This window comes from Perognathus longimembris, chromosome 11, assembly GCF_023159225.1.
Source record: "Perognathus longimembris pacificus isolate PPM17 chromosome 11, ASM2315922v1, whole genome shotgun sequence".
NCBI classification, from domain to species: domain Eukaryota; kingdom Metazoa; phylum Chordata; class Mammalia; order Rodentia; family Heteromyidae; genus Perognathus; species Perognathus longimembris.
In genome coordinates this window covers 60,708,477-60,734,209 of record NC_063171.1, presented here as the reverse complement: position 1 = coordinate 60,734,209, position 25,733 = coordinate 60,708,477, and the positions used below count along the sequence as shown (strand labels likewise).

Genomic DNA, 25,733 nt, shown 5'->3' with positions numbered 1-25,733 from the left:
AAAAGAGAGAGAGAGAGAGAGAAGGGAGAGCCCCTTCTTCCACTCTAACTGCCTCAGAGGGCAGAGGGATTCTTGACTTTCTGGTAACCATGGATACCACCATGAATTTTATTTGTATCCTCAGCAGGTTGGTTCTGGAGGCCTCCCCTGTTTTGACTTTGTTTCTATTCCTGGTATCTACCACCCTCTGCTCTCAGTTGACTGCTGCATTTAGCCCAGGTCTCTAAATTGCTTTCTTGCAGGAAGTACGTGTTCATCTAGCGAAGTGATAATTCGAGCCTCAAGCTCCCCCCTTCCTCCCAGCCTAGACCCCATTTTCAGTAGCATATCTGGGCCCTTCACTATGGGGAATCAATCATCTCACAAAGGAATCATGGGTACGTGGCAAGTCCAGAAGGATGAGCTTCCTCATGGTGCTATAACAACCCCCTGGGATGCTCGTCCAGGCTTCACTGCAGCAGAAAACCCCAGCTCCCCTCACCGCCCTAGAGTTCATGGCAAGGAACAAATCCATGGTGTTCTCTCTTTCTTTCACATCTGCTTCTTTGTGGAGACAACTTCTAGGATCCATAGCTAAATTCTCACACACACCCCCAGGCACCCTCAGAAGAATCCAGCCTAATTCTGGAATTTGTGCTATTTCCTTCCCCTGCATCCATACTCTTATTCCCTACCCCCCTCCACGCTCCATCCCCCACCAAAGTTGGCTCATAAATATGGGAACATGGTTCAGTACCCAACATCAACCTATAGGCGGAGCTATCAGTCCGGGAGAGACTCCCAAGCAGAGTTCGCACTTTGGAATGAGAAAGATCAACAAGTTATGTCCAGTATATTTTGTTTCTCAGACTCTGCCTAGGCGCTAAAATTTAAAAAAAAAAAAACAACTAGATAATTGGAAAGCTAATAGGGGACCTGATGGTGTGTGTGTGTGTGTGTGTGTGTGTGTGTGTGTGTGTGTGTGTGTTTCTTGCTCATACACACGAGCAGTTTGCTGTTTCCTTCTGAGGCTTCATAGTGTGCTTTCAAAAGATCTGTGCTATGTGACACCTCTACGGTGCTTATCTCTGTGCAGAGCCTTCTACCAGTGTGGTTCTTGTAGTCTAACAGTTGGAAAGGTAGAGGCTGGCAGGGAAGAAGAGCTGGCTTACCTATGCATGGAGAGACCATAGAAGAAAGTCCCTCTTGGTTGGTCTACCACATTTTGGTCTTGAATGACTGACTTTCCAACCAATCCCTCCATACTCAAGGACTTAAAACAATACTGATTTTTTTTTTCCTTTCATGTTGTGCCTTCTAGTTTTTTCTGGCTTCCAGAAGTCATAAGCAGATGTGATCTAGTCATCTCTTCTAGCTCCTTGAAACAGGTCATACTACTCAAAGTGACACCAGTTTCCAGTGGTCTGAGAAATGATTCAATCCCCGGTAGTTTTCCAAGGCCTCTGGTGAGGAGTGGTAATCAGATGTATCTCACCAACACCTCCCTTCATCACCTGAGATGGCACCTGTGCCCAGCGGCCCAGCACATCAATGACATTTGCCTGATTGTGGGGGACTCAGACCTAAAACCAGTATCAAAGAGATACTTACACAGGACCTTTATTACAAGGTGTTTGGCAGCAAGAGAGTTGTGCTAATCACACATTTAACACAGGGTTCAAGTGCTGAAGTAAAAGATGGTCAATTATAGCTCCTCGTCATACTTGATCCTTTCTTTTCCTTAAGCCTGAGTATTAGCTAAGCCCAAAGTTAGTAAGTAGACCCCACAAGGCAATCCCCACGATAGAATGAGAAATGTGCTTCTGCTGAAGGTTTACTTACTTGAGATGAATGTGCTGCTGGAATGCAGGTACCCTATCCTCTTATGAGGACCATAGCAACTACTCCTAAGTTCCAGTTCATGGCCCCACTGAGGAGGCCATAGGTAGCAATAAGATGGTTTTAGGGGCACAGGCTTCCCAAAAGGCCAAAACCCCAAGGATACTGCCCTTTATCATTTAATCAGATTCATGAGTCCTCAGTCAACCTGTTCAAGGCTATATGAAGCCACCGGTTGGGCTCTTTTCCCCTTGCCCTGTTTGCATGTGTGGGTATCTGCTCAGCTGAGCTCTGGAACCAAGTTAGGTACTGCTGGCCATAGACCTAGGAAGGTAGAGGAACTGGAAGTTCGTTAGCCTTGAAGCAAAAAAAAAAAAAAAAAAAAACGAATTTTAGAAGTTCTAGGGGAGAGACCAGCACACTTAAAAACTAAATTCATTAGGTAAAGAGTATGGGTCAAGTGGTAGAGCGACTGTATAGCAAGTAGATGGCCCTGAGTTCAAAACCCCGATAATAAATCTGCTTACACCAAATCTTCCCAGCTTGATGTTTTAGCCATTTTTCTTAATGATTATGCCATGGAGAATCTTGACTCTTGAGGTCGGTTGGGGAAGTTAATGAATCTCTTGTCCTTGGATGCCTTCCCTTGATGTCAGCAGCCCAGTGCTTGTTAGAAATGAAGTTCTCGCCAGGTGTGGTGGCGCACATCTGTCAGTTCAGCACTGGGGAGGCTGAGGCAGGAAGGTCACAAGTTTGAAGTCAGCTTAGGCAATATACCAAGACCCATGTCCAAAAAAAACCAAATATAAATAGATGAGTAAAATTCTCAGACCCACTCCAAATCGATTGAGTCCTAAGTTGTAGCAGTAGGGTCTAGCAGTTATTTTGACAAACTCCTAGGCAGTTCTACACATGCCCTTGTTTGAGACTCCACTGGTTTTGGGGTTTTTTGTTTTGTTTTGTTTTGTTCTGGGACTTGAACTCCAGGGCTGGGCACTGTCCCTGAGCGTTTATACTTGAGGCTAGCGCTCTACCACTTGAGCCACAGTTCCCCTTCTGGCTTTTTCTGTGATTAATTAGAGATAGGAGTCTCACAGCCAGCCTGATCTGGCTTTAACTGAGATGAACTAAAATCCTCAGATCTCGGTTCTCCCAAGTAGCTATGATTACAGACAGGCATGAACCACCAGTGCCCGGTGAGACTCTTCTGAAGCACCTTAGGATCCAATATTAGGAGGTTCTAGGTTGTAAAGTCTGATATTAACATGAAGTTCAAAGGCACTTTTATCAGACTCCCTAGTGTGTGTGTGTGTGTGTGTGTGTGTGTGTGTGTGTGTGTGTGTGTGTGTGTGTGCCAGTCCTGGGCCTTGGACTCAGGGCCTGAGCACTGTCCCTGGCTTCTTTTTGCTCAAGGCTAGCACTCTACCACTTGAGCCACAGCACCACTTCCGGCTTTTTCTATATATGTGGTGCTGAGGAATCGAACCCAGGGCTTAATGTATGCTAGGCAAACACTCTATCACTAGCACATTCTCAGCCTTTGCTTACCTTATTTAATATTTCTGAGGATATGTGTGTTTCTGGGCAGAAATTCGGGGAATGATTGCATCTTTCTTTGGTGAGTGCAACCATCAGAGAAAAATCTCATGCTTCTGAGATTTCTACCTGACTAAACTAAGGGTCCTTAACAGAGGGTGATGTTTGGAGGTTTCATCCAGATTGCTCTTCTGCTGGCTTGTCTTTTCTGAGTCTTTTTCTGATTATGTAATAGAATGGGAAAACAAAGACTCTATGTATATAATTTGTATTTCCATAACAAAATACTCTCCCAGCAATATATTCTCCCCTTTATTTGAGTTGCTGGGTCTGAGAATCTGACCAGAACTTCCTTTCACAAGGCAGCTAATAACTTTAGGGCTCCAGTGTGCCAGGAAGACTCCTGATTGTGCTCCAGTCAGCTCACAGGAGGAAGGGAGGCCTACTCAGTGAGGACATTGTTCTGGGTCATGTAGGTCCTTAGGGTGAGCTTTTCCTTTTTCCACACTAGGACCTCAGAGACGGTAATAGAACAAAATCCTTAAGTTTGAAAGGTGCTTCATATATTTCCAACTCCCAGATGAGATGATGGGCCTATAAAGTTGCCTGAGACCATTTAGCATGAACAGGTTTTGTTCCAAGTATGTTTGGGTTTTCCTGTGAGCATCATGTTGAGAATCACAGAGCAGCACACAGCACTCAGTCTCCCCAGCTCTGGCACTGGGCACTTGGGAGAAAGGACTGAAGTCTGAGGAAGGCAAGTATAAAATAATTGCACTAAAGCCACCTCCAGCATCTCCGGAAGATAGGTTCCGCACTCCCCTCCCTCTCCTCAGGGCTCGCCCTGCTGCACTGCAAGGAAGGTAGGAGAAGCTCTGTAGAGCAAATGGTCCCCTGGCTACTACTAATGTTCTTTTTGTCCAATTTTGTTATTAACAGAGCATTTGTTTTAAGAAAAAATTTTGCCCTGCTAGCTTCTTTTCTGTTGTCCCCCCCCCCATCCTGTTTTAGGTAGCATTGTTTATATAATGGAGTCTGTTTCTCAAAAGTATGGCATTCCTCAGGTGGAGGAGGGTGGGCAGGCATTTTCACAAACCCTTATTTAATTTATTAGACACAAATACCCCAAACCAAGGTGTGTGTGTGTGTGTGTGTGTGTGTGTGTGTGTGTGTTTCTCATTTGACCCTCACCTCTTTCAACCTACTTACTTTTATATCCAGTGTACAAAAGGCAAAAACTAAATCTGGAAAGCAAAGCAATGTATATACTTGCGGTAACAATCATGAAGAGAGCTGGGCTGTCCCCTCAGTGATTCATTTTAAATGACAAAATTGAAAATTAAATTCATGCCTAGGCCAGCTGGAGAGGCCTTCCTCCATCACACAGATGTCCATTGGCCCTCTGTCCATCAGGCATGTCTTTCTCCTAGCAAGATTCATCTGTTCCATGCCATTTGCGTTTCAATAAAGTTATCTCCTGTATTGTCCACTGGTTTTCTCTAGCTCCCTCTCTGTCTGGTTTCTGTCTCCATTTATTTTTATGGCTCATGGCTTGATCCAGAAGGAGAAACTTCCATAGGTCATTTGCCTAACCCAGAAGTGGAACTTGCCTGCCTGGGAAATGTCTGGCCCTTGGGACATCTCTGGTTGGGAGTTGGGGGGTGTGGACACAGTATCCATCAAAATTCAAGGCGTCCTATTCTAAAGTCAGGCCTCTTGAGCCCTCCCATTCAGTGCCACTAAGTTTGAAAATATGCCACCCTCTAGACATCCTTAATTTTCTTTTGGGAATAAAAGTGAATTAGAAGAAAAGAAGCTGTTCTAGTGGGGTTCCGCTTCTGGCCACTAGGACAAAGGATATTAAGTCTTCTCCTTCTCCATTGAGGAGTTGCGGGCCCAAGAAGCAGTCTTTTCCTATAAAGACATTGTGGTAGGAAAAAAGAAAAGAAGGGGGTGGTGGTGGTAACCCAAACCACTGTTCTCACAGGGGAGGGGGCAGATGTGTTCAGAGCATGTCCCCAAATAAGGGCATTTAAAAAAATTCCCTGAGATAGCTTAATCTTCAGTTATCCACTTAGCAGTCTTGGCACTGACCTAGGAATTGCTAAAAACTGGTTTCTGTCCCACTTGGGGATGAGAGAAATGGTGGCTGGAAACCACTTGTAAAGCATTAATGCCTTAGCAGCTTACCAAGAGATGACCTGTTCCTCTGTTGCAACCTCATATCCCACTCATCCCTTTGCCATTACAGGGCTGCTCCCCTGTCCTGCAGTTTTAAACCTTTGTGCCAGTCCCCTTCACCTGCTTTCCTACGGATTGAGGATATTATCTCTATATGGTAGGCCACACCTCTCAGAAGTCATTACTCTGGGGGAGGGGAGGGAAAGAAACTTAAATGTTCTCAGCTAACAGGATTCAGTCACATTAAAAAAAAAAAAAAACTGCAGGGTGCCAGTGGCTCACACCTGTAATCTTAGCGATTCAGGAAGCTGAGATCTGAGGATCATGGTTCAAAGCCAGCCAGGCAGGAAAGTTCATGAGACTCTTACCTCCAATTAACCACCAGAAAACTGGAAGTGGCCCTGTGGCTCAAGTGGTAGAGTGCTAGCCTTGAGTTGAAAAGCTCGGGGGACAGCGCCCAGAGTTCATGCCCTAGAACAGAAAAAGAAAGAAAGAAAAAGAAAAAGGAAATCACTGGAGATAAGCATGCCCACCCAGTTCAGTCTCTGCTTCTCCATCGTCTGCCTTGCTTAGATCCCAGAAACAGAGAGATGAACAGACCCAGGTAAGCTTTAGGGATGGGGGATGGGGGGTGGGGGGTGGGGGGGTGTGTAGTTTTAAGTTGGTGCTATTTCTGATCCAGACCTCTACTACATCCATTTCCACCCCACCTCTTTCCTAACATGGGATCTAATATTCGAAAGGCCCACGAATCCAAACATACATCACGACCTTTATTCCGAGCGAGCTTGCTCACACACCGTGCGGCTTTAGGGATGTTCCTGACCTCCCTGGTTCCCATCCCGTAAACCCAGCGAGCGATCATTGCCAACAAAGGTGCAGTTCCCTTCCAGGCGGCAGGGGGCGCTGTCTCCGGAGGCTTAGGCCCATGCCCCGCCCACCGCTCCTGCGTCCGCTGGTGCGCCGGCGCAGCTTCGCGGATTGGCCGCGCGCGGGAGCCGTCATTCAGTGGCGGGTCCCGGCCGCGGGGCTGGCGGGCTGCTGGGGGTGGGGGGAGAAGATGGCGGCGGCGGCAGCAGCTGGAGCGGCCTCGGGGCTGCCGGGTCCAGTCGCCCAGGGACTGAAGGAGGCCTTGGTGGATACGCTCACGGGGATCCTGTCCCCGGTGCAGGAGGTGCGGGCGGCCGCGGAGGAACAGATCAAGGTGCTGGAGGTGACGGAGGGTGAGTGAGGCGGGACCGTCACGAGGACGCCTCGGACCTGGGCCCCGGGCCGCACGACCCGCCGGCCGCAGCCCGTGTTGGGGGTGGGGGGTGGGGGCGCCCGCAGGCCCGCCGAGAGCCCGAGCCCTGGGAGACGCCGGGCGCCGAGGGGGCTGTGGAGGCCTCCGGGCCGGGCGCGTTCCCCGGGGCCGCCGCGGCGGGAGGGCGAGGCTGGAGGCGCGATCTGCTTGCTGGAGGACCGCAGTGGAGCGAGGCTGCGGGCTCCGGGCTGTGGGTGTCTCGCGTCGGGGAAGATGGTTTGCTTTCCTCCTCCTCCTCCTCCCCGGTAGCGAGATGGGAGGAGCGGGAGCTCCCGGTCCCAGTGGCGCGAGGGGGCCGCGCGGGGCCGGGCTACCCCGAGCCGGCCGGCAGGCGGCTCTCACAGCCCAGCGGGTGTCATCACACGGGTGAGTGTCCGCCTCCCGAGCTTTCCATCCGCCTGCTCGTTCGCACACTCCGCGTGTCCTTTCGGAAAGTGAAATTCACGCGCATCCGCGTCGCCTTGCTCACCCACACTCCGCGTTTCTTCGTACTAGCAGTTATTAAATACCTCTGTGCACGTCTATGCGGAGGATCCGTTCTTCCTTTGTGTTTGATTCTTTGTCCCCGTCCGCCTATTACGCGTTTAAAGGGGCTGGAGAAGAAAGTGAAAACTCTTAGTGTGAGGTTTTTCTGTTAAGGGAAAGCCTGCTGACTGAGCTTTCTCTCCTCAAACCCATTGTAGCCACTCTACAAAGAACAATTTAACCCAGCAACCAGAGACGGGGGTAAAAAGAAACACAGGCACACACTTGTTAGAAATTTGTCCTGAAGAGAATCACTGGAACTCCCAAGTCCTCAGAATCCCCCAGCTTAAGAGATCTGCAGAGAGCCGGGAAATTGTCCATTGTCCGGCCAGTCACTCTCAAGGCCTTGGGTTAATGCTCCCACCGGACTTACTTTCATTGAAAAGAAATGAAGACAAATTTCCCGTGAACTTGAGTTACATACTTTATTACGACATGAAAGGACTATTAGAAACAAGTTTCTTTCTGTGGCAAATATGTTACCATTGGGATCCAACAAATTATGTATGAACTATGTTGAAAGACCAGTTGTAATTGTTATTGTATAAAATTATCAGACCCTACAAGAGGAGTAACTGCTTACTGGGAGAAAACTGAAAGCCACACATAAATTGAGCTGAAGGAGTTTGTATAGCCTGTTAGGTAAAATTCCTTTATTCACACTAAATATCTCTGCATCTTGGGTTGTAAAGAGGAATGGCAAAACAAAGAAAAATCTCATCAAATTTAATTTGCTACTTCAATAAGCTTGATGATCTGTCGCAAATTGCTCCAAACTAAAACTTCCTCAAGTGATACCCTGGGTAATTATTGCCACAGATGCAAGTGGGATGCCCAACTATGAAAGGTGAACCTTCACTTTTGGGGTTTTTCTGCTGGTCCTGGTACTTGAACTCGGAGCTTGTGTGCTGTCCCTAAGCTTTTTTGCTTTTTTTCTGGCTTTGTGGGGGGGGGGGGCAGGGGGTGAGTGCTTAATTGGAGATGAGTCTCATGGGCTTTGCGCGGGCTGGCTTTGAACCTCTGCCCTCAGATCTCAGCCTCCTGAGTAGCTAGGATTGCAGGTGTGAGCCATCAGCACCCAGTTCTGATTTCTTCAACTCTAGCCAGATGCCATGGTTTCATCTAGGCATTATAAACTTCATAACGTCTTCTTGAAGTTCTCATCTCCTATTTTCTTCATCTTGAGGAGTCTTGAAATAAATTTTTTTATGTTTAAATTCTTTTTTAAATTAATTTAATTATTGTTTTATAAAGGTGATGTTCAGAGGGATCACAGTTACTTGAGTCAGGTAATGTGTACATTTCCTTTCATACAAAGTCTTCTGTTCCCTCCTGTCTCTGCCCATGAATTGTATACTTCACTTTCATCAGTGTTCAGTGAGCTCCACTGCTGCACCTTTTCACTCTTTCCCTCAAGTTTCCCCTACCCGCCCTCCTGCAAATATACACTTGAATACACCATACATAAAGAAAAGAAGACAGAATTATCAAAAAGTAAATGTTTTAAAAAAAAAAAAAAGTTCAAGCAGCAAGGAGTTTTGGTCTCGGCCACTGATGGAGAAATACATAGACCTCTCAACTCTCTTCTCCCTCCCCATCGGAGAGTGTGGGGTGTACTGGGAGAGGTATGGAAAAGCTTTCTTACTGTAAGTGGTTCAGGAGTAAAGTTCAGGCTTAAATGTAGTTAAAGGTTTGGACCAGGCCTGCAGTTGCACCCTTTAGAGACTATTTGTGTCTTTACAATAATAGTCTAGTTCCTGTGTTTATCGAAACAGCAGCAACAACAAAAATCATAAAGTTCACCTTCTGTACCCGTCTTTAGGTGGAAGGCGGTGGTTCATCCCTCAGATAAGGTGTCCTTCTGTTTCTTTTGTGGTTTTGAATAAGTTTTCTTTGCTACTTGGTTCAGAGCACCCCCTCCCCCATTCTTATATTGTCTGACTCTCAGATCCTGTCTGAACATTGATCTGATAGATCCCTCTCCAGCACTGCCTTTCTTGACGGGAAAACATGTCACTTGGCCTCCCAATTGGGAGTTAGCAAATCGTATGAAACTGGCAGGATGTTGCTTCTATTAGAGAGCCCTATGAGCCAAGGTGAGAACTAATTCTTGCAAGTGAATGATTTCCATTCTTTAAATTGCTTTGTGCTCTCTCTCTCTCTCTCTCTCTCTCTGGGTTGAACTGAGGGAGGGATCCTAGGCTTGCAAGCATTCTACGACGTGAGCCTCTAGGCCCTTTTTGCATTGGCTGTTTTCAAGGTATAGTCTTGCTTTAGTCTTGGATCTGCCTGGGCTCTGGTCCTCCTGCTTGTGCTTCCCTCAGTCACTGCCGATGACAGTGGCACCTAGCTATTGTGCTTACCCTGTAGCTGTGATGACAGACACACATCGCTACTTCAGTCATTAGTTGAGAAGGAATCTCACCAACTTTTTGCTCAGGCTGCCGTAAACCAAAGTTCCCTGGTTCTCCATCTTCCAGCCAACTGGGATTACAGGCTTGAGACCACACTTGGTTGCATTCTCATTGTTCTAGTAGAACAAACTTTGCTTTATGATCCTAGAAAACCCTCATCTCTCTCTTTTTCACTCCCTCCCACCACCTCTCTCTCTCCTCCTCTCTCTCTCTTGCTCTTGTTCCAGTCCTGGGGCTTAAACTCTGAGCCTCTTTTGCTCAAGGCTCACGCTCTACAACTTAAGACAGAGCTTGGCTTCCAGCATTTGGGGGGAAATTAGAGATAAAGTCTCACCAACTTTTCTGCCCAGACTGGCTTTTAACCGTGATCTTCAGATCTCAGCCTCCAGAGTTGTTACGATTATAGGCATGAGCCACTAGCACCTGACTAAACCACTCTTTTCTAAAACTGGAAGCTAACAATAAATCTGGAAGTTGTTATGTATTATTATTCGTATTTTGGTAGTTTGGGGGTTTTTTTGTTTTGTTTTTATCCTTTTCTGTTTCCATGAGGTCCAACATTTGATAATAATCAGATATAATCCCTCTTGCCTTGTCAAATAACGGTGTCTCTGTGAGCCATTTATTATTACTTCCCCTAAGAGACTGGTCCCATTTTGTCCATAAGATTAACGGGTTTGTTCCTTTTACCAAAAAGGTATATGTCACCTCCTTTGCTACCAGATGTAAGGGAAACACAGTAAACCCCTCTGAATAGTTAAAGCCTATTTAACAAGGGGATGGTGCTGGTTATCACCTTGTTCAGATAGCATCCCCCTCCTGAATTGAGGTGAACCGCATACCAGAAAGTTCCTGTGCTACACAGTGTTCAGCAGATAATTGTTACCTTGCAATTTTCTTAAGAGGAATGCGATTCTTATCTAATTCCATTTTAATCAGGCAGGGTCAGATTGATCATTTTGCAAACACAGTAATTAGAAAGACTGAAGAAACCTTTGGCAATTCAGAAGAAACTGAACTGCCAAAGGTTTCTTCCTTCAGAATTTAACATTCTCCACTTAACTTTATCAATTGTTGTTACGTTCCAACTTACGATAAGATCATGACTTGAGAAAGTCACCTCTTTATTTTTGTCTTATTTATGCTTTAGTTTTTTATGTCTCAGAATGAAGTTCTTTCCTCCTTTTCCTCTCAGAAGAGCTCTCCTAAGTGTTGACACAGTTACTTTCATGAACAAGCTTTAATTCTCCAAACAGAATGACAGACTTTCTAATATAACTAGATTTAGACTGTCATTTTCTTCTTTGTTTTTTTGTTTTTACCTATTAGAGAAAAAAAGAAAAGACATATCCTCATCATTTGGCCTTAGCTTAGTCTTCCCTTTTCGTTCTGTTTTATTTTTTGCTCTGCATGGGATTGAACCCAGGACTTTATGCATCATAGGCATTCTACCAGTAGCTGTACCCTCAAGCCCAGTCTTTTCTGTCATGTTACAAAGAATACATCTTTTTTTCTTTCCTCTGCCACCGTTATGTTGAGCTAGACAGTGCAGAGAATTCTCTCTCCCTTGCCTCTCCTGGCATTTGCTGCCCAGCCATCGATGTTGATTTCTTGCTTAGATGTTCCTGCTAGCTGGGAATTTGCTTTCTGGTTCTCATGGGCACTTTTCTGGCTCTTTTGCAGTATAGCGTAAGTCCACCTGCGAAGGGCACCCCTCAAGGATCCAGACGCACTCCTGGGCATGTGGCAGCACTGAGCAAAGCGGAAGGCGGCCACGCTAGGAAAAAGGCCAGTGGTAGAGTTTTCTTTTTACTTTCAGCTGTGGTTTTGTGGTTTCTACCAACCCGTATGAAAAATAGGGGGCTTGAAACCTCTCTCCCATCTCTGTTGGCTCTTCTCCCCAAAGTTGAAAAGCACTGCTAAGTCTTATGTCTCTAATAGACCCTTAAGACCAGCAACGTGTATTCCTTTCTTTCAAAGAATTTTTATTAGCATATATTAGTGTTAAAATGGGGGGGATTTCATTGTGACATTTCCACGCATAGATGCAATGTATCTCTATCATACACACTCTCCTTTCCTCTCTCCTTAAAAACAATTTTGCTAGGTTTTATTGTTCTGTTTTCACACATGCAGTTAAAGCACCTCAGTTATTTATATTCACCCTCCTTTCATCGTCTGTTTTACTGCACCCTTCCCAACATAGCTTGTTTTACTTTCCTGTCATTCCTTTTTTTTTTTCATTAATTTCTTAGTGTGCAGGAGTTTCACCATGGCAATTCACATATGCACATATGATAATTCAGTCGAATGAACCTCACTTATTGCTCTTTCTTTGTCCCTCTTACTCCTCACTGTTTAGTCGTCTTCAGTGAGTTTCCTTATAGTGGTATATATTTCTTAACTCGTACTTTGTCTTCCATGATCCTTGAATTTTTCCTTTCACATTAAGGTATAATAGGTATTTTTTCCCAAGTGTTCTGAAAGGAGAGAAAGGGGAACATAGATAATAAGAGGAGCAAAAGAATGAAAACTGAAAATGAATCTATTGTAGACAATGAGACTAGAAAATGAAAGGGCAAAAGATTTCTTAGAAATGAAGTCAGGGAGTGACCACTGCATGGCTCCCGTGAAAGAAGGCTTGCCTAGCAAGCACAAGGCCTTGAGTTCAACACCCTAGTACTGCTGAGATTTTTTAAAAGAAAAGGAAGTCAGAGGATTCCATTTCCAGTGGGAGTCGAGGTATAATCAAGAAACCAGATTCAATTTCTGGCACTACCAAAAAAAAAATATAGAGTCAGGGTGAGAATTTAGATTAATCAAGGTTAATCTAGATTAACCTTGGGGGAAAAAAACAGGAAAATTAAATTTCAAAAGTGACTTAGAAGCTAGCTTCATATAACCTTCTTGCGAGTGTTCCCCTTTGGTTTCACTTCATTAAGCAAATTTTACTTTCATCTTTGTTGATCCTTCCCAAAACAAAACAGCTCTGTATCTCTTGTGCTTTCTTTGTCTTAATCATTCCACAGGAAGTTATTCAGCTGTTCTTTCTTATGCTTTCTAAAGAAATTATGTTAAGGTCAGGCATTAGTGGCTCATACCTATAACCCTAGCTACTCAGGAGACTGAGTCTTAGGACTGATGTTCAAAGCTAGACCAGGTAGATAAATCTGATAAAGTCTTGGGCTGGGAATGTGGCCTAGTGGTAGAGTGCTTGCCTAGCATGCATGAAGCCCTGGGTACCTCAGTACCACATAAGCAGCAAAAGCTGGAAGTGGTGCTATGGCTCAAGTAGAGTGATAGCCATGAGCAAAAGAAAAAAGCTCCAGGGGCAGTGCCCAGGCCCTGAGTTCAAGCCCCAGGACTGGCAAACAAAACAAAACTGAATGTATAGTCTCTGATAAGTAAAAAAGTTTAAATAGGTTGTTTTTTTTTTTACTACTTTGCATAAATGAGCATTGTACAGGAGTAACTTGATTAATTTAAAACAAAGCAGAAAATTTCAGGATTAAGTTTTCTGAATGTGGTGCCCCTCAGTGGTGACTAGTACACCTACGTTTCTAATGCACATGTTGTCTAGGCAGAATACACTGAGTTACATGTGACGATCATTTATAGTTCTCCTAATGTCCCCTGTTGCCTTAAGGCACATTAAATCTTTGAATTTGAGGAATTGCAAACTGTTGATGTATTCTGTTCATTCAGGGCCTGGGCACTGTCCTTGAGCATCTTTGTGCTCAAGGCTAGTGCTTTACCACTTTGAACCATATCACCACTTTTTCTGAGTAATTTATTAGAGATAGTCTCACGGACTTTTCTGCCTAGACTGGCTTGAAACTGAACCTCAGATCTCAGCCTTCTGAGTAGCTAGGACTACAGGTTTGAGCCACTAGTGCCTGGCTTTCAGGCTTCTTATGAAAGGTTCTAAACTTTTAGAAAAAATCCATGCATAAATGCTTGTACATAAAGATTTCTACCTGGCGTAGGACTCTGGCCTGTCTGAAATTTTATTACTATTAATTGATTATACAAAGAAGTCAGGTTATGAGTACAGTGTATCTTTTTAAAATATGATTTGTTATTAAGGTATTGTACAGAGGGGTTACTGTTTCATAAGTCAAGTAATAAGTACATGTCTTTTTGCACAGAGTACAGAACATCTTGATCAATGCCCCCCTTTCTGTTCTCCATTTTCATTACCCTCAAGTTATGTTGTTCCATTTTTATATAATGTGCAATGAATTTATAGTGACTGTGTTTGCTCACCCTTCTCTCCTTTCCATTAGAAGTTTTCTCTTTTTTCTTTTCTTTCTTTCTTTTTTTTTGCCAGTCCTGGGCTTGGACTCAGGGCCTGAGCACTGTCCCTGGCTTCTTTTTGCTCAAGGCTAGCACTCTGCCACTTGAGCCACAGCGCCACTTCTGGCCGTTTTTTATATATGTGGTGCTGGGGAATCAAACCCAGGGCTTGCATGTATACCAGGCAAGTGTTCTTGCCACTAGGCCATATTCCCAGCCCCTCCATTAGAAGCTTTAATATTCTGGTGGTCTTTTATTCTTGCCACCCTTTACATCTAGGTGGTTTGTCGAATTCGGAGGTCGGGGGGTTACTTTGGTAGGTTACCACATCAGTGATTTTTAGAGCGAAGAGATCCCTGTTCTTGTGATCGTCACCAGAGTCCAGTGTTCTCCTGACACAGGTGTGGAGAAAATAAATCCTTTTCTCTGAAAAGTAGACTTGACAAAGGGCTGCCAGAGTGTAAAGTTTGCCTGGCCTTCCTGCTCTGATGATGCTGTGTGGACTGATGGAAGGTATATGGTTGTTTTCTCCTTCTTTGAGCCTCAGACTGACCTTAGAACAATGAATGTCAGCACATTCTTAGGAAAGATAGTGGTTCAAATGTATTTAAACTCTATAGTCTCAATTCTCTTCAACTCCTTCATAAAAGTCTTAATTTTTTTCTCAGTATCTTTGTTGTTGAATATGAGTTTTAATTTAGGGCCTGTGCACTATCCCTTGAGCTCTTGCTCAAGGCTAGTGCTCTACCACTTTGAGCCACAGCTCTACTTCCAGTTTTTGAGTGGTTAGTTGAAGAGTTTCACAGGGACTTTTCTCCCTGAGCTAGCTTTGAACCACATCTTCAGATCTAAGGCTTCTAAGCTGCTCAGATTATAGACCTGAGCCACCAATGCTGGCTCTCAGTATCTTTTTTTACAGTGTCTGATTGAAAATATATTTTGTATTTTTAATATCAGCTGTAAAGTCTGCCCCAGAGGGCTCCGTGCAGATGCCCCCCATCTACCCAGTTGCCTGGGTAACCGGCATACCTGGAGGCAGTTACCTCCCCCTTCCCTGAGGTCACATCAGAATTCACCTGGCCACACTCCCTAGCCCCTGCCCTAGATAAGGCAGGGCGGGATGAGGAGGTCTCCCCTGTCTCTGGCCATGCATCATCTCAGCCACTGGCCAGCAGTTCAATAATAAACTTTTCTCTCCTGCCCGAATATCGCGTGGCATTCTCCTTTACCAGCTACCTACTTTAAAAACCTAACATATATGGTGCCGTGGTATTCAGGCAGGAGAGAACCCTCTGGGGCAGACCTTACATTAACTTATAATGCTAATCCAAAACTTACGCTCTTACGAAGTTATTAAAAAACCCATACCATGGTAGGCACTAATGGCTCACACCTCTAATACTAGCTACTAAGGAGGCCAAGATCTGAGGATCACAATTCATATCTGCCTAGGCAGACAAATCCACAAGACTTTTGATCTTCTTTCAGATCTCAGCCTCCTGAGTAGCTAGGATTACAGACAAGAGCCACTGGTGCCCAGCTAGACTATGTAACTTTGACCGTGGCACAGCTTTGGTATAGTTTCAACTATGAGAATCATCGTAGTGGTTCACATACACCCAAGATGTTAGTGGTTAAGTCAGACTGTAAGGATGACCCAAAATGGGACACAATGAATAACTAATGAGCCTGTGTTACAATAATGACAAACATTATTGAGGGGATGAGGAACAGAAGAACTAGTTTAAGTAACTTTGGAGAATTGTATTTGATTAGTTACTAGGTAAAATTAAAAAAAACTGTACACAGAAATTGTACTTCAGCTAATAGATCTTTTAGTTCTGTAATTTATATTCTAAAATTGGAAAAATAAATTACAGTGAGAACCAGATTTGTCACTATCAGAAAGAAGTTGTAATGGATGAGTCTGCAAGTGTTCTGATTTCATAACTCTGTTCTCTGGAAAGGCCTAAGAATAGCGCCACTGTGCACACCCAGTGTCTATATCTTGGTTTCTGAATGCCATTCTCTACTAAGGAGCCCACTAGCTCCTTGGAGAACTTGATCCCAGGGTTTGGGCAGAGAAAATAAAAGATGAAACTAGGTCGTCTGGTTGTATCAGGAAGTGCTAGGTAAAGGATGGGGGCCTGTGTGCGGAACATTCAGGTATCATCTGGAAAGAGTTGTAATAACCAAGTTAGAACAGTTGTGCCACAAAAATAAACAGTAGTGGTATTGGGTTAAAACCCATAAAATAATATGACTCTAGACTGATGAAAATGAAGAATTGAATAAAGAAAGGATAGTTCTTCCTCACAGGAAACTTCTAGCGAGTAAGTGAAGTGAACAAAGGAAATGTAAAGTCAGCGTTAGGCAGGCAGCCACATGATGATTGTTGCAGGCAGCATTCACAGATGGAGGCTAAAATCAGTGCGCGAGAATGTGGTTGACTACAGAGGGAAAAGCAGACAAATATTTATGGCAGACAAACAGGAGACCAGATCTTGGGGCGTTATCAAGGTTGATAGAACCAGTAATACAGTGTGTCAGCCCCGGAGGCTTGCAGATATACTGAGACTCTCCGTCGCTTTCTGATATTCCTGCTGTAACTGTAAAACCTCTGCATAAATTTTAGTCAAAATAATTTAAGTTATATAGATAGGAAAGTCAAACAGTGTACTCAGGATGAGCAGTAAAAATAATGGCAGCAAAAGTGATTTCCTCCCCCCCCCCCAAAGTTATTGCTGTGTGGCAGGTATTGCGCTAAGCACCCCATGAAATCATTGCGTTCTCACAGGACTGTGATATATTGACTGCATTCTTGCTTTGCGGGTAAAGAAATTGAGATTTAAAAGGATAAGTCAGCTTACATAAAAACAAACACAGTAATTCAGGATTTGAGCCTAAAATTTCCCAAATCTTGAGCCTATACTTTTTTCTTTTTGTGCCAGTCTTGGGGCTTAAACTCAGAGCCTGGGCACTGTCTCTGAGCTTTATTTGTTAAAAGCTAGCTCTCTACCACTAGAGGCCAAAGCTCCACTTAGAGATAAGAATCTCATCGACTTTTCCTGTCCAGGCTGGCTTTGAACCTAGATCCTCAGACCTTAGTCCTCTGAGTCACTAGGATTACTGATGTGAATCACCAGTGCCTGCTTTGAGCCTGTACATTTGTTGTTGTTCTTGCTTTGTTTTAAGGCAGATGTAAAGCAGGCTAGCCTCAAATTCTGTCCTCCGGTCTCTGCCTCCAAGTGTAGAATTATAGGAGTGTGCCACCATGCCCATCTGGTGTATGCAAAGTATTATTTCAACATATAATCAGTACAAAAATTATGAAGATATTTTGCTTTCATTTTCCTATGTGAAACTTTAGGTGTGTTTTACATGTACAGCCATCTCAGTTCTCACTGGCTACATTTCACACACAGCCTGTGTGACTGATGGCTGCTAGTATTGTACTAGATTAGGAGACAGGTGGAAATTATGAGGTACCCTGGTCTGGCCCTATATTCCTCATTTTCCTTTCCCTAATGAGAGTTTAAAGAATAGCTGGCACCTTTGGAAGTATAACTTAGATCCATACTTTGGAATTTCCAACCTTCCAATATGCTGCTCAAGATTACTGTTGTTAGGTGTGGTGGTACACTTCTGTAATCCCAACACTTGGGAGGCTATGTAGTGAGATCCTGTCTGCAAAACAACAGCAACAAAAAGAGTATTGTGTTGCTTAAGTTCTCCTTGGGGTTAGAGTTCCAGTTTCCCCAATTTACCACAGCCATTAATCTGAAAAGAGTAGGCTACTATCTTTGATGGAAGCTAGCTGGAAGGCTTCATGCAACCACTGGAGAAAATGAGAAGGGGCTGGAACTGTTCATGGCATGAAGTCCTGCCCTGCATGGCCACTTGCTTCTCTATTGAAGGGAATCAACCTAAGCAGTTACCAGCACTGTTAGGAGCAATAGTTCAAGTTGGTTGTGGCTCGGTAAATTGCTATGGCTTTTTTAAATGCTCTGAAACTCACAGCACAATTTTCTCTTTTCAGAATTTGGAGTTCACTTGGCAGAGCTGACCGTAGATCCTCAAGGGGCACTGGCAATTCGTCAAGTAAGTCCAGACGGACCCAATTTATAAATGATTTCCTTTTGCTTGATAATGAAACTTTCCTATGGGAAGGAAAAGAATAAGGTCAATTTATAAATAACCCATGGTTTTTGTACCAGATTTAGATGTGATTTAGATGTATCAAGCAATATATGTAGTTTTTATGCGTGAAAAAACAACAACAACCACAGTCTGTTTCTCACTGCACTTCTTGGCTTATTCTCTTCACAGCTGGCATCAGTCATCTTGAAGCAGTATGTGGAGACTCACTGGTGTGCCCAGTCAGAGAAATTTAGGCCTCCTGAAACTACAGAAAGGGTAAAGGCAATTTCCTTATTAGTGTACCAGCTTGAGGACTGCCATAGATTAGGTTATCACATTTATTTGACCACATGGAGCAATGAAAGGACAAGGCAGAAAAGGAGATTGATATTTGGTATTAATGGATGCTATGCCATAGGTAAGAGAGTTTGAGTGTCAAACTCTATTCCATTTCTGCCCTTTCAGGCTATGAGATATTTGGGAACATATGTAGCTTCTGAGCCTCTAAATTTCTAAAGCTAGAATTAAAATAGCAAGCTCAGAAGAATCTTTTGAGAATTACATGAAACAATGTTTCTCCTCAGTGTTGTACTATGCATCTGTCTTGGCTCCCCAAGAAATACTGAGATACAAGTTGAGAACAAGACTGTCTATTGCAGTCTTCTGAGGGTGTGGAAATACTTTGTATCAGTGATTTCCACTATGAGAGCTCTTGAGCACTTACAGTGTGGCTACTGTAATTAAGGAACTGAATTTTTTTTATTGAAATGGATACTTGTAGCTACAGATGCTTTAATAAATAGCATGTTTAGAGATCACAAACTCTGAATGGACTATTTCTATGTGAGTTTCATATTGGTGTGCTGTTTCTTTTGCTTATTGTTCTCTAATACAGTTCCAAACTGGACTGGGCTCTGCCAGTAACTTAAAACCTGATCTAATGGTCAGTGATTTTCCTTCTCTACAGGCAAAAATTGTTATCCGAGAGCTCTTGCCCAATGGGTTGAGAGAATCAATAAGCAAAGTGCGCTCCAGTGTGGCCTATGCAGTGTCAGCCATTGCCCACTGGGACTGGCCTGAAGCCTGGCCCCAGCTCTTCAACCTGCTCATGGAGATGTTGGTGAGCGGAGACTTAAATGCTGTCCACGGAGCCATGCGAGTGCTGACAGGTATCAGAGCCTCTTTCCTGGTATTGGTACTTGAGTCCTAGCAGCAAGAACGTGAACAGGCTAGGACAGGGTGGCCCAGACCAGCAGGATTTATTACGGAGGCTGTTCTTCTTTTCTAGTTTTCAGAAAATCTGACTCTACCTCTATCCTTCAGCTCCCCTGTCTGGGAATTAAGAACTCACAGTACTCCTACATTCAAACCGTACACTTAGAGATATTGGATGGGGAACATAGTCCAGTAGTAGAATGTTTACTTAGCAAGCACAAAGCTGTTGAGTATAAGGCCCAGCACCACAGAAGACATGCAAACAAAAGAAAAAATACAAGAAAAGCATAGTGGTTTTTATTCTTGCTTTATTACCTTGACATACTTTATCTACTGTGCTTTCTAAGATGCTAAAATTGTCTGCTTCAAAAGAACCTTTTGGTAATTTAAATAAATAAGTCTATATAAACTGTTGAGCCATAGTAGCTGAAACATAGTAAGAAATTTTAAAAATTAGTCATTATGATTATCATTATGTATTATTTCCCTTTTAGCAAGCTGTAGATCCTCCTGGAAATTTTTGTCTTAATTGGTTAGCCCCATTTTATAATGATTCTATGCAAAAACATCAAATAAAGTGTGCAGTTATTTAAACTTGGGTACTTAGTTCAGCCACAGGAAAAAAAAATTTCTTTTTAAAAACGTTTTAATTGTTACTATTAAGGTGATGCACAGAAGAGTCACAGTTACATAAATCAGGTAAAGAGTACAATTCTGGAGCTAGGAATGTGGCTTAGTGGTAGAGTGCTTGCCTAGCATGCCTGAAGCCCTGGGTTTGATTCCTCAGCACCGCATACACAGAAAAAGCTGAAGTGACGGTGTGGCTCAAGTGGTAGAGTGCTAGCCTTGAGCAAAAGAAGCTCAGGGATAGTGCCCAGGCCCTGAGTTCGAGCCTCAGGACTGACAAAAAAACAAAAAGTACATTTCTTGTTGGACACTGTCACCCTTGCTGTTTTTCCCTCCCATCCCCAACCATAAGTTGTATAGTTCCTTTTTCTGCATAGTGTCTAGTAAGTACCACTGCTACATTTGCTCACTCTTTGTCCCCCCTTACCTCTCAAAGACAGATAAATTAACAAACAAGAAAAAGGAAACAAACAGTAACAAAGAAAAAACCCACTTGTTTCCATTTCCTGGAGTTTATTTTGATAAACATTATTTTATATGATCAGATGCATATAGGCATCTCCTAAGAGTATCCTCCTTTGGGGCTGGGAGTGTAGCTTAGTGGTAGAGTGCTTGCCTAGCATGCATGAAGCCCTGGGCTCAATTCCTCAGCACCACATAAACAGAAAAAGCCAGAAGTAGCACTGTGGTTCAAGTGGTAGAGTGCTAGCCTTGAGCAAAAAGAAGCCAGGAACAGTTCTCAGGCCCTGAGTCCAAGCCCCAGAACTGATGCCAAAAAAAAAAAAAGTATGCTCTTTTGGTCTCACTATATGTGAATGCTTGGAATCCCCTATAATTTATCTGGTGTGTTTTAGATCTAGCTTCTGCATATGAGAGAAACATGAGCTATCTGTGTCTCTGACCTTGGCTTACCTCACTTAGCATGATTTGTTCTAAGTCCATCCAGTTTCCTGCAAATGATGTAATATTATTCTTTCTAATCAACCAAGGTAAATTTAAGGATAGTCAAATAATAAACCAGCTACACAGGAGGGAGAGATAGGAAGATCACAGCAAATAGGACTGGAGGGATGTTTCAAGTAAAACACTTGCCTAGTAAGTGCAAAGTCTTGACTACAAATAAGACAAATAAAGTAAATAACAGCCAAATAAGGCACGGGATGTGGCTAGAAGCACTTACCCTCAATCCTCAGCTCAAGAGGAAGGGGTTGAGAATAGTCAAATAGAATTTTTATAGAAATAAAAGAGAAAATTTTAAGAATGTATGTCTATATAATCTTGACAGATTTCAGAACATACTGTCTTCACTATCTTTTCTTTTACTCTGTTCTAAAAAGTTGACAAAAATACTTCAGCTTTCAATCCAGAAAGAGTTGGTGGCTATCTCTTCCTCTCAGAGCCCATTTTCATAAGTCCTTAGGTCTGACCTCACTTTCTCAGTTCTTCCCAAGTTCTGCCCTGCATCCTACCCCCAAAATAAAGTCATAATAAGTATTTTCTCTCTCTCTTCTCTCTCCCCCCTCACCCCCCAACACCACCATCCTGAGAGTTAGGGTCTGGTCACTGTCTCTGAGCTTTGTTTTACTCAAGGCTAGTGCTCTACACTTAAGCCACAGATCCACTTCTGGCTTTTTTTTTTTCTTTTTTTGGTGATTTATTGGAGAAGCTCGTCACAAACTTTACTGCCCTGTGCCTTTGAACAGCGATCCTCAGATCTCAGCCTCCTGAGTAGCTAGGATTACAGGTGTGAGCCACCAATGCCTGACTCTTTAAGAAATATTTATCTGTGGGGCTGGGAATATGGCTTAGCAGTAGAGTGCTTACTATGAAGCCCTGGGTTCAATTCCTCAGCACCACATAAACAGAAAAAGCCGGAAGTGGTACTGTGGTTCAAGCGATAGAGTGTTAGCCTTGAGCAAAAAAAAAAAAAAAAAGTCCAGCAATAGTGCGTAGACCCTGAGTCCAAGCCACAGGACTAGCCAAAAAAAGAGAAATTTATCTGGACTTTAGCCATATTGTCTTGTCTTGTTTTAGAAATCATTTTTCCCCTCTGTTTATGCAAGTATACAGAAATCTCGCCTATATCTTTATCTCACCTGTTTCCTACTAGCCCACAATGTAGTCTTGCATACATTCCATATCTACTCTTTGATCCTCAATTTATTGAACTAGGCAGCTAGGCTAATTTTTACTAGTTCATGTAATTCATATGATGTTAATGGTAGATAATACCAATTCTTTGTCAAATACAATTCCTTCCTCTCCATTTGTTTGAAAAGTCCCTTTTCCCATGTGCCAGGTGTCTTTATAACACTACTCACTATATTCTTTCCTTCCCTCTCTCTCTCTCTCTTTCTCTCTCTCTCTCTCTTTCTCTCTCTTTCTTTCTGCGCTGGTACTAGGGCTTGAACTCAGAACCTTGGTGCTTGTCCCTTAGCTTTTTCCCTCAAGGCTGGTACTCTTATTACCTGAGCCACACCTCCTCTTCCAGTTTTTTGGTGGTTAATTGGAAATACGTGCCTCATGTATTTTCCTGCCCTGGCTGGCTTCAGATTTCATTTTCAGATCTTAGCCTCCTGAGTAGTTAAGATTATAGTATGACTCACCAGCACCCAACTTACTAAGTTTTGATTAATTGCTTGGACAAAGCTTCAGTATTTTAGCTCAAGTACACAGCAAATTTACCAAGAAGATCAAACTCTTCCTTGCCTAGATTTTTCTCTTCTTTTTACTTCCCTTGCTTCTCCTTGTGATTTTTCTTTCTTTCTTTTTTTTTTTTTTTTTAACTCAAGGCCTGGGTGCCATCCTTGAGCTTTTCCCTCAAGGCTAGCATTCTACCACTTTGAGCCACAGTGCCACTTTCTGGTGGTTAATTGGAGATAAGTGTATCACACACTTTCCTGCTCAGGCTGGCTTCAAACCACGATCCTCTGAGTTCAGTCTCGTGGGTAGCTAGGATTACAGGCATGCTCATTATTCAAAACTCAAATTTTATCCTTCAAGAAGAAATCACAACTCATAAATAAAATTCAGCCTTGAGTATTTGATCTTCATTTGATTTGATTAGTAGTGCCCAAAATTGTAGGGTATATTAACCTTGAGAGACCCAATTGCACCTTTAGCTATTATGCTTCTGAAAAATGTCCCAGTTAGCTGAGCACTGGGACACTCAGGAAGCTAAGTAGCTCTAATCTAAGTACTTAAGTCCTACGTACCTAAGTCTGCATACTTACTTGTATGCTGACTGGGAACTGCCACTGAGAAATGGTTTGGGAGTTTTCACACTTAATGTCTTTATGAAGCAGTAGTTTTTGTGCTTTTGTCTTTATAGAGTTTACTCGAGAAGTAACAGACACTCAGATGCCACTTGTTGCTCCTGTCATTCTTCCAGAGATGTATAAGATCTTCACTATGGCTGAGGTATGAAATCTCAGTTCTGTGATCTCAACCAAAAGAGCTGTTCAGCCTCGGGTCTGCCTCTGACTCTAAGGTGGAAGATGATGGTGTGCCCCATATTTGAGGATTAGTACTGACAAAGATCTGGATCCGATTTGGGATTGACCATAGAGTTCACTCTTAACTGTAGGGACAAGCCTTTGATAAAAGAGTAAAACAACTGAAGAGTCTTCATGTACCTGCTGGCATACTGTAATCCCTAAATATCCAGTACCTTCATTGCTACTTCTAGCCTCCTACTGAGGTATTCTGTCTAGTCTTGCCTGTCTTACCTCACTGCATAACTAGATCTTCAATACATATTGTGTATATATTTAATTAATAGGCATGTGAATAGTAAAATCATTCAGAGTAAAATAATGATTCCTGATAGGTAATGTTTATCTATTTCCCTGACTGTAACCTTTTATTTACTTTTGCTAATACTGGATCTCATACGGGTGCTTTACCACTTGAGCCATGCTTCCAGCCTAGCTTTTTGCTCATTAGAGATGGAATCTTGTGAATTTTCTTCCTAGACTGGCTTTGAATCATGATCTTCAAGCCTCAGCCTCTGGAGTAGCTAGGAAGAAAGCTAGCCACCAATATCTAGCATACGCCCAATGTAAAGGAAGTTTACTGTGAATAGAAGGATAAGATACTTAACCAGATCAAAGCCCTGGTTTTGTTTCCCAGCACTACCAAAAAATAAAGAAGAAGAAGAAGAGCTGTTCTGGTATATACCATAATCCCAGGAGGCTGAGGTGAGAGGATTGATCACTTCAGTCTAAGAGTTGGGAGACAGCCCAGACAACATGTGAAACCTTATTTTAGAAAGATGAAAAGAAGGAAGGAGGGAGGACAAAAAAACAAAAAGAAATACATTGGCCATGTTAGGCTTTCAAACATTACACTGCCTGTTTTTTAATTTAAAAAAATCAGCCCAAGGCCTATATATAAAGCTAAATCCAGTAGGTTCTAACATGGTGCTGCTGTCTTGTGTTCTCAGATTTATACATGAATGAATTACATTTTTCTGAGGAAAACAGTGTCATGTAAGGATTGATTTTACTTCTAGTCACAGATATACACATAGGCACATGCTCCATTCCCATAACGGTGCCATAACCTTCTCCCTAGGTATATGGTATTCGAACTCGTTCTCGAGCTGTGGAGATTTTTACCACTTGTGCCCATATGATCTGTAACATGGAGGAGCTGGAAAAGGTGAGTGAACCTTCAGATGAAAAACTGCATGCTTACATCTTTATTAATGTTTGGCAGACAAAGTGTCGAAAGCCCACTGATCAGTGTTGTAGATAAACATGACATTTTGATTGATTTGTTCACATGCACACCCACATCTTAGTTTCCTCCTGAGTCTAATTTCTTCAAACCTGTTTTTCTGTGTCCTTTTCATATTAGATATCCCTTACAAACCTTTCTGTTCTTCTGTGACCCTTTTATGTGAAACAAAGCTGAAAAGTACTGAACTCTGGAATTCGCAAGCAGTTTTTTGTTTTTTTTTTGTGCTGTTTTTACCTGTCCTGGGACTTAAACTCGGGGCTGGAGCACTGTCCCTGGCTTCTTTTTGCTCAAGGCTAGCACTCTGCCACTTGAGTCACAGTGCTACTTCTGGCCTTTTCTGTTTATGTGGTGCTGAGGAATCGAACCCAGGGCTTCGTGCATGCTAGGCAAGCACTGTACCACTAAGCCATATTTCCAGCCCCAACCAGTGGGCTGGGGTGAGGAACTACAAGTGGTAGTTGAGAATGAAATCTTGGGCAGCACCTCTTTGCCTTTATTGCTGTGCTCTCAGGGTTGGAACCTGAGTCTGAGAATGACCTTAAGTGGCTCAGACCTCGGTGTTTGTTATGTATATGGAGCCATGGATAGAGGTGTGCCCAGCACTGACTGTGCTTTCCATTCTCAGGGAGCAGCCAAAGTCCTAATCTTCCCTGTGGTGCAGCAGTTCACAGAAGCCTTCGTCCAGGCTCTCCAGATGCCAGATGGCCCCACATCTGACAGTGGCTTTAAGATGGAGGTCCTAAAGGTGAACACTTACTGCCTGTAGGTTGGTGTTTGAGTGGGTAGTGTGGAATATTGACTTCCCCTCTGTTCCTCTTAACTTCTCAGGCAGTGACAGCCCTGGTGAAAAACTTCCCCAAGCACATGGTGTCTTCCATGCAGCAGATTCTGCCTATTGTTTGGAACACACTCACCGAAAGTGCTGCTTTATATCC

At 43.2% G+C, this 25,733-nt stretch overlaps 1 protein-coding gene across 1 annotated transcript in view; it reads left to right on the top strand.

The window, feature by feature from the left end:
* The first annotated feature begins 6,581 nt into the window (after window positions 1–6,581).
* Ipo9 (importin 9) overlaps window positions 6,582–25,733 on the top strand; it is a 37,788-nt gene continuing 18,636 nt past the window's right edge. The window contains exons 1-8 of the mRNA XM_048357258.1: window positions 6,582–6,758; window positions 18,113–18,174; window positions 18,403–18,489; window positions 19,181–19,382; window positions 23,387–23,475; window positions 24,631–24,717; window positions 25,424–25,543; window positions 25,627–25,727. Of these exons, the coding sequence (XP_048213215.1) occupies window positions 6,596–6,758; window positions 18,113–18,174; window positions 18,403–18,489; window positions 19,181–19,382; window positions 23,387–23,475; window positions 24,631–24,717; window positions 25,424–25,543; window positions 25,627–25,727 (911 nt within the window). The 5' untranslated portion in view covers window positions 6,582–6,595. The remainder of the gene's footprint in view (window positions 6,759–18,112; window positions 18,175–18,402; window positions 18,490–19,180; window positions 19,383–23,386; window positions 23,476–24,630; window positions 24,718–25,423; window positions 25,544–25,626; window positions 25,728–25,733) is intronic.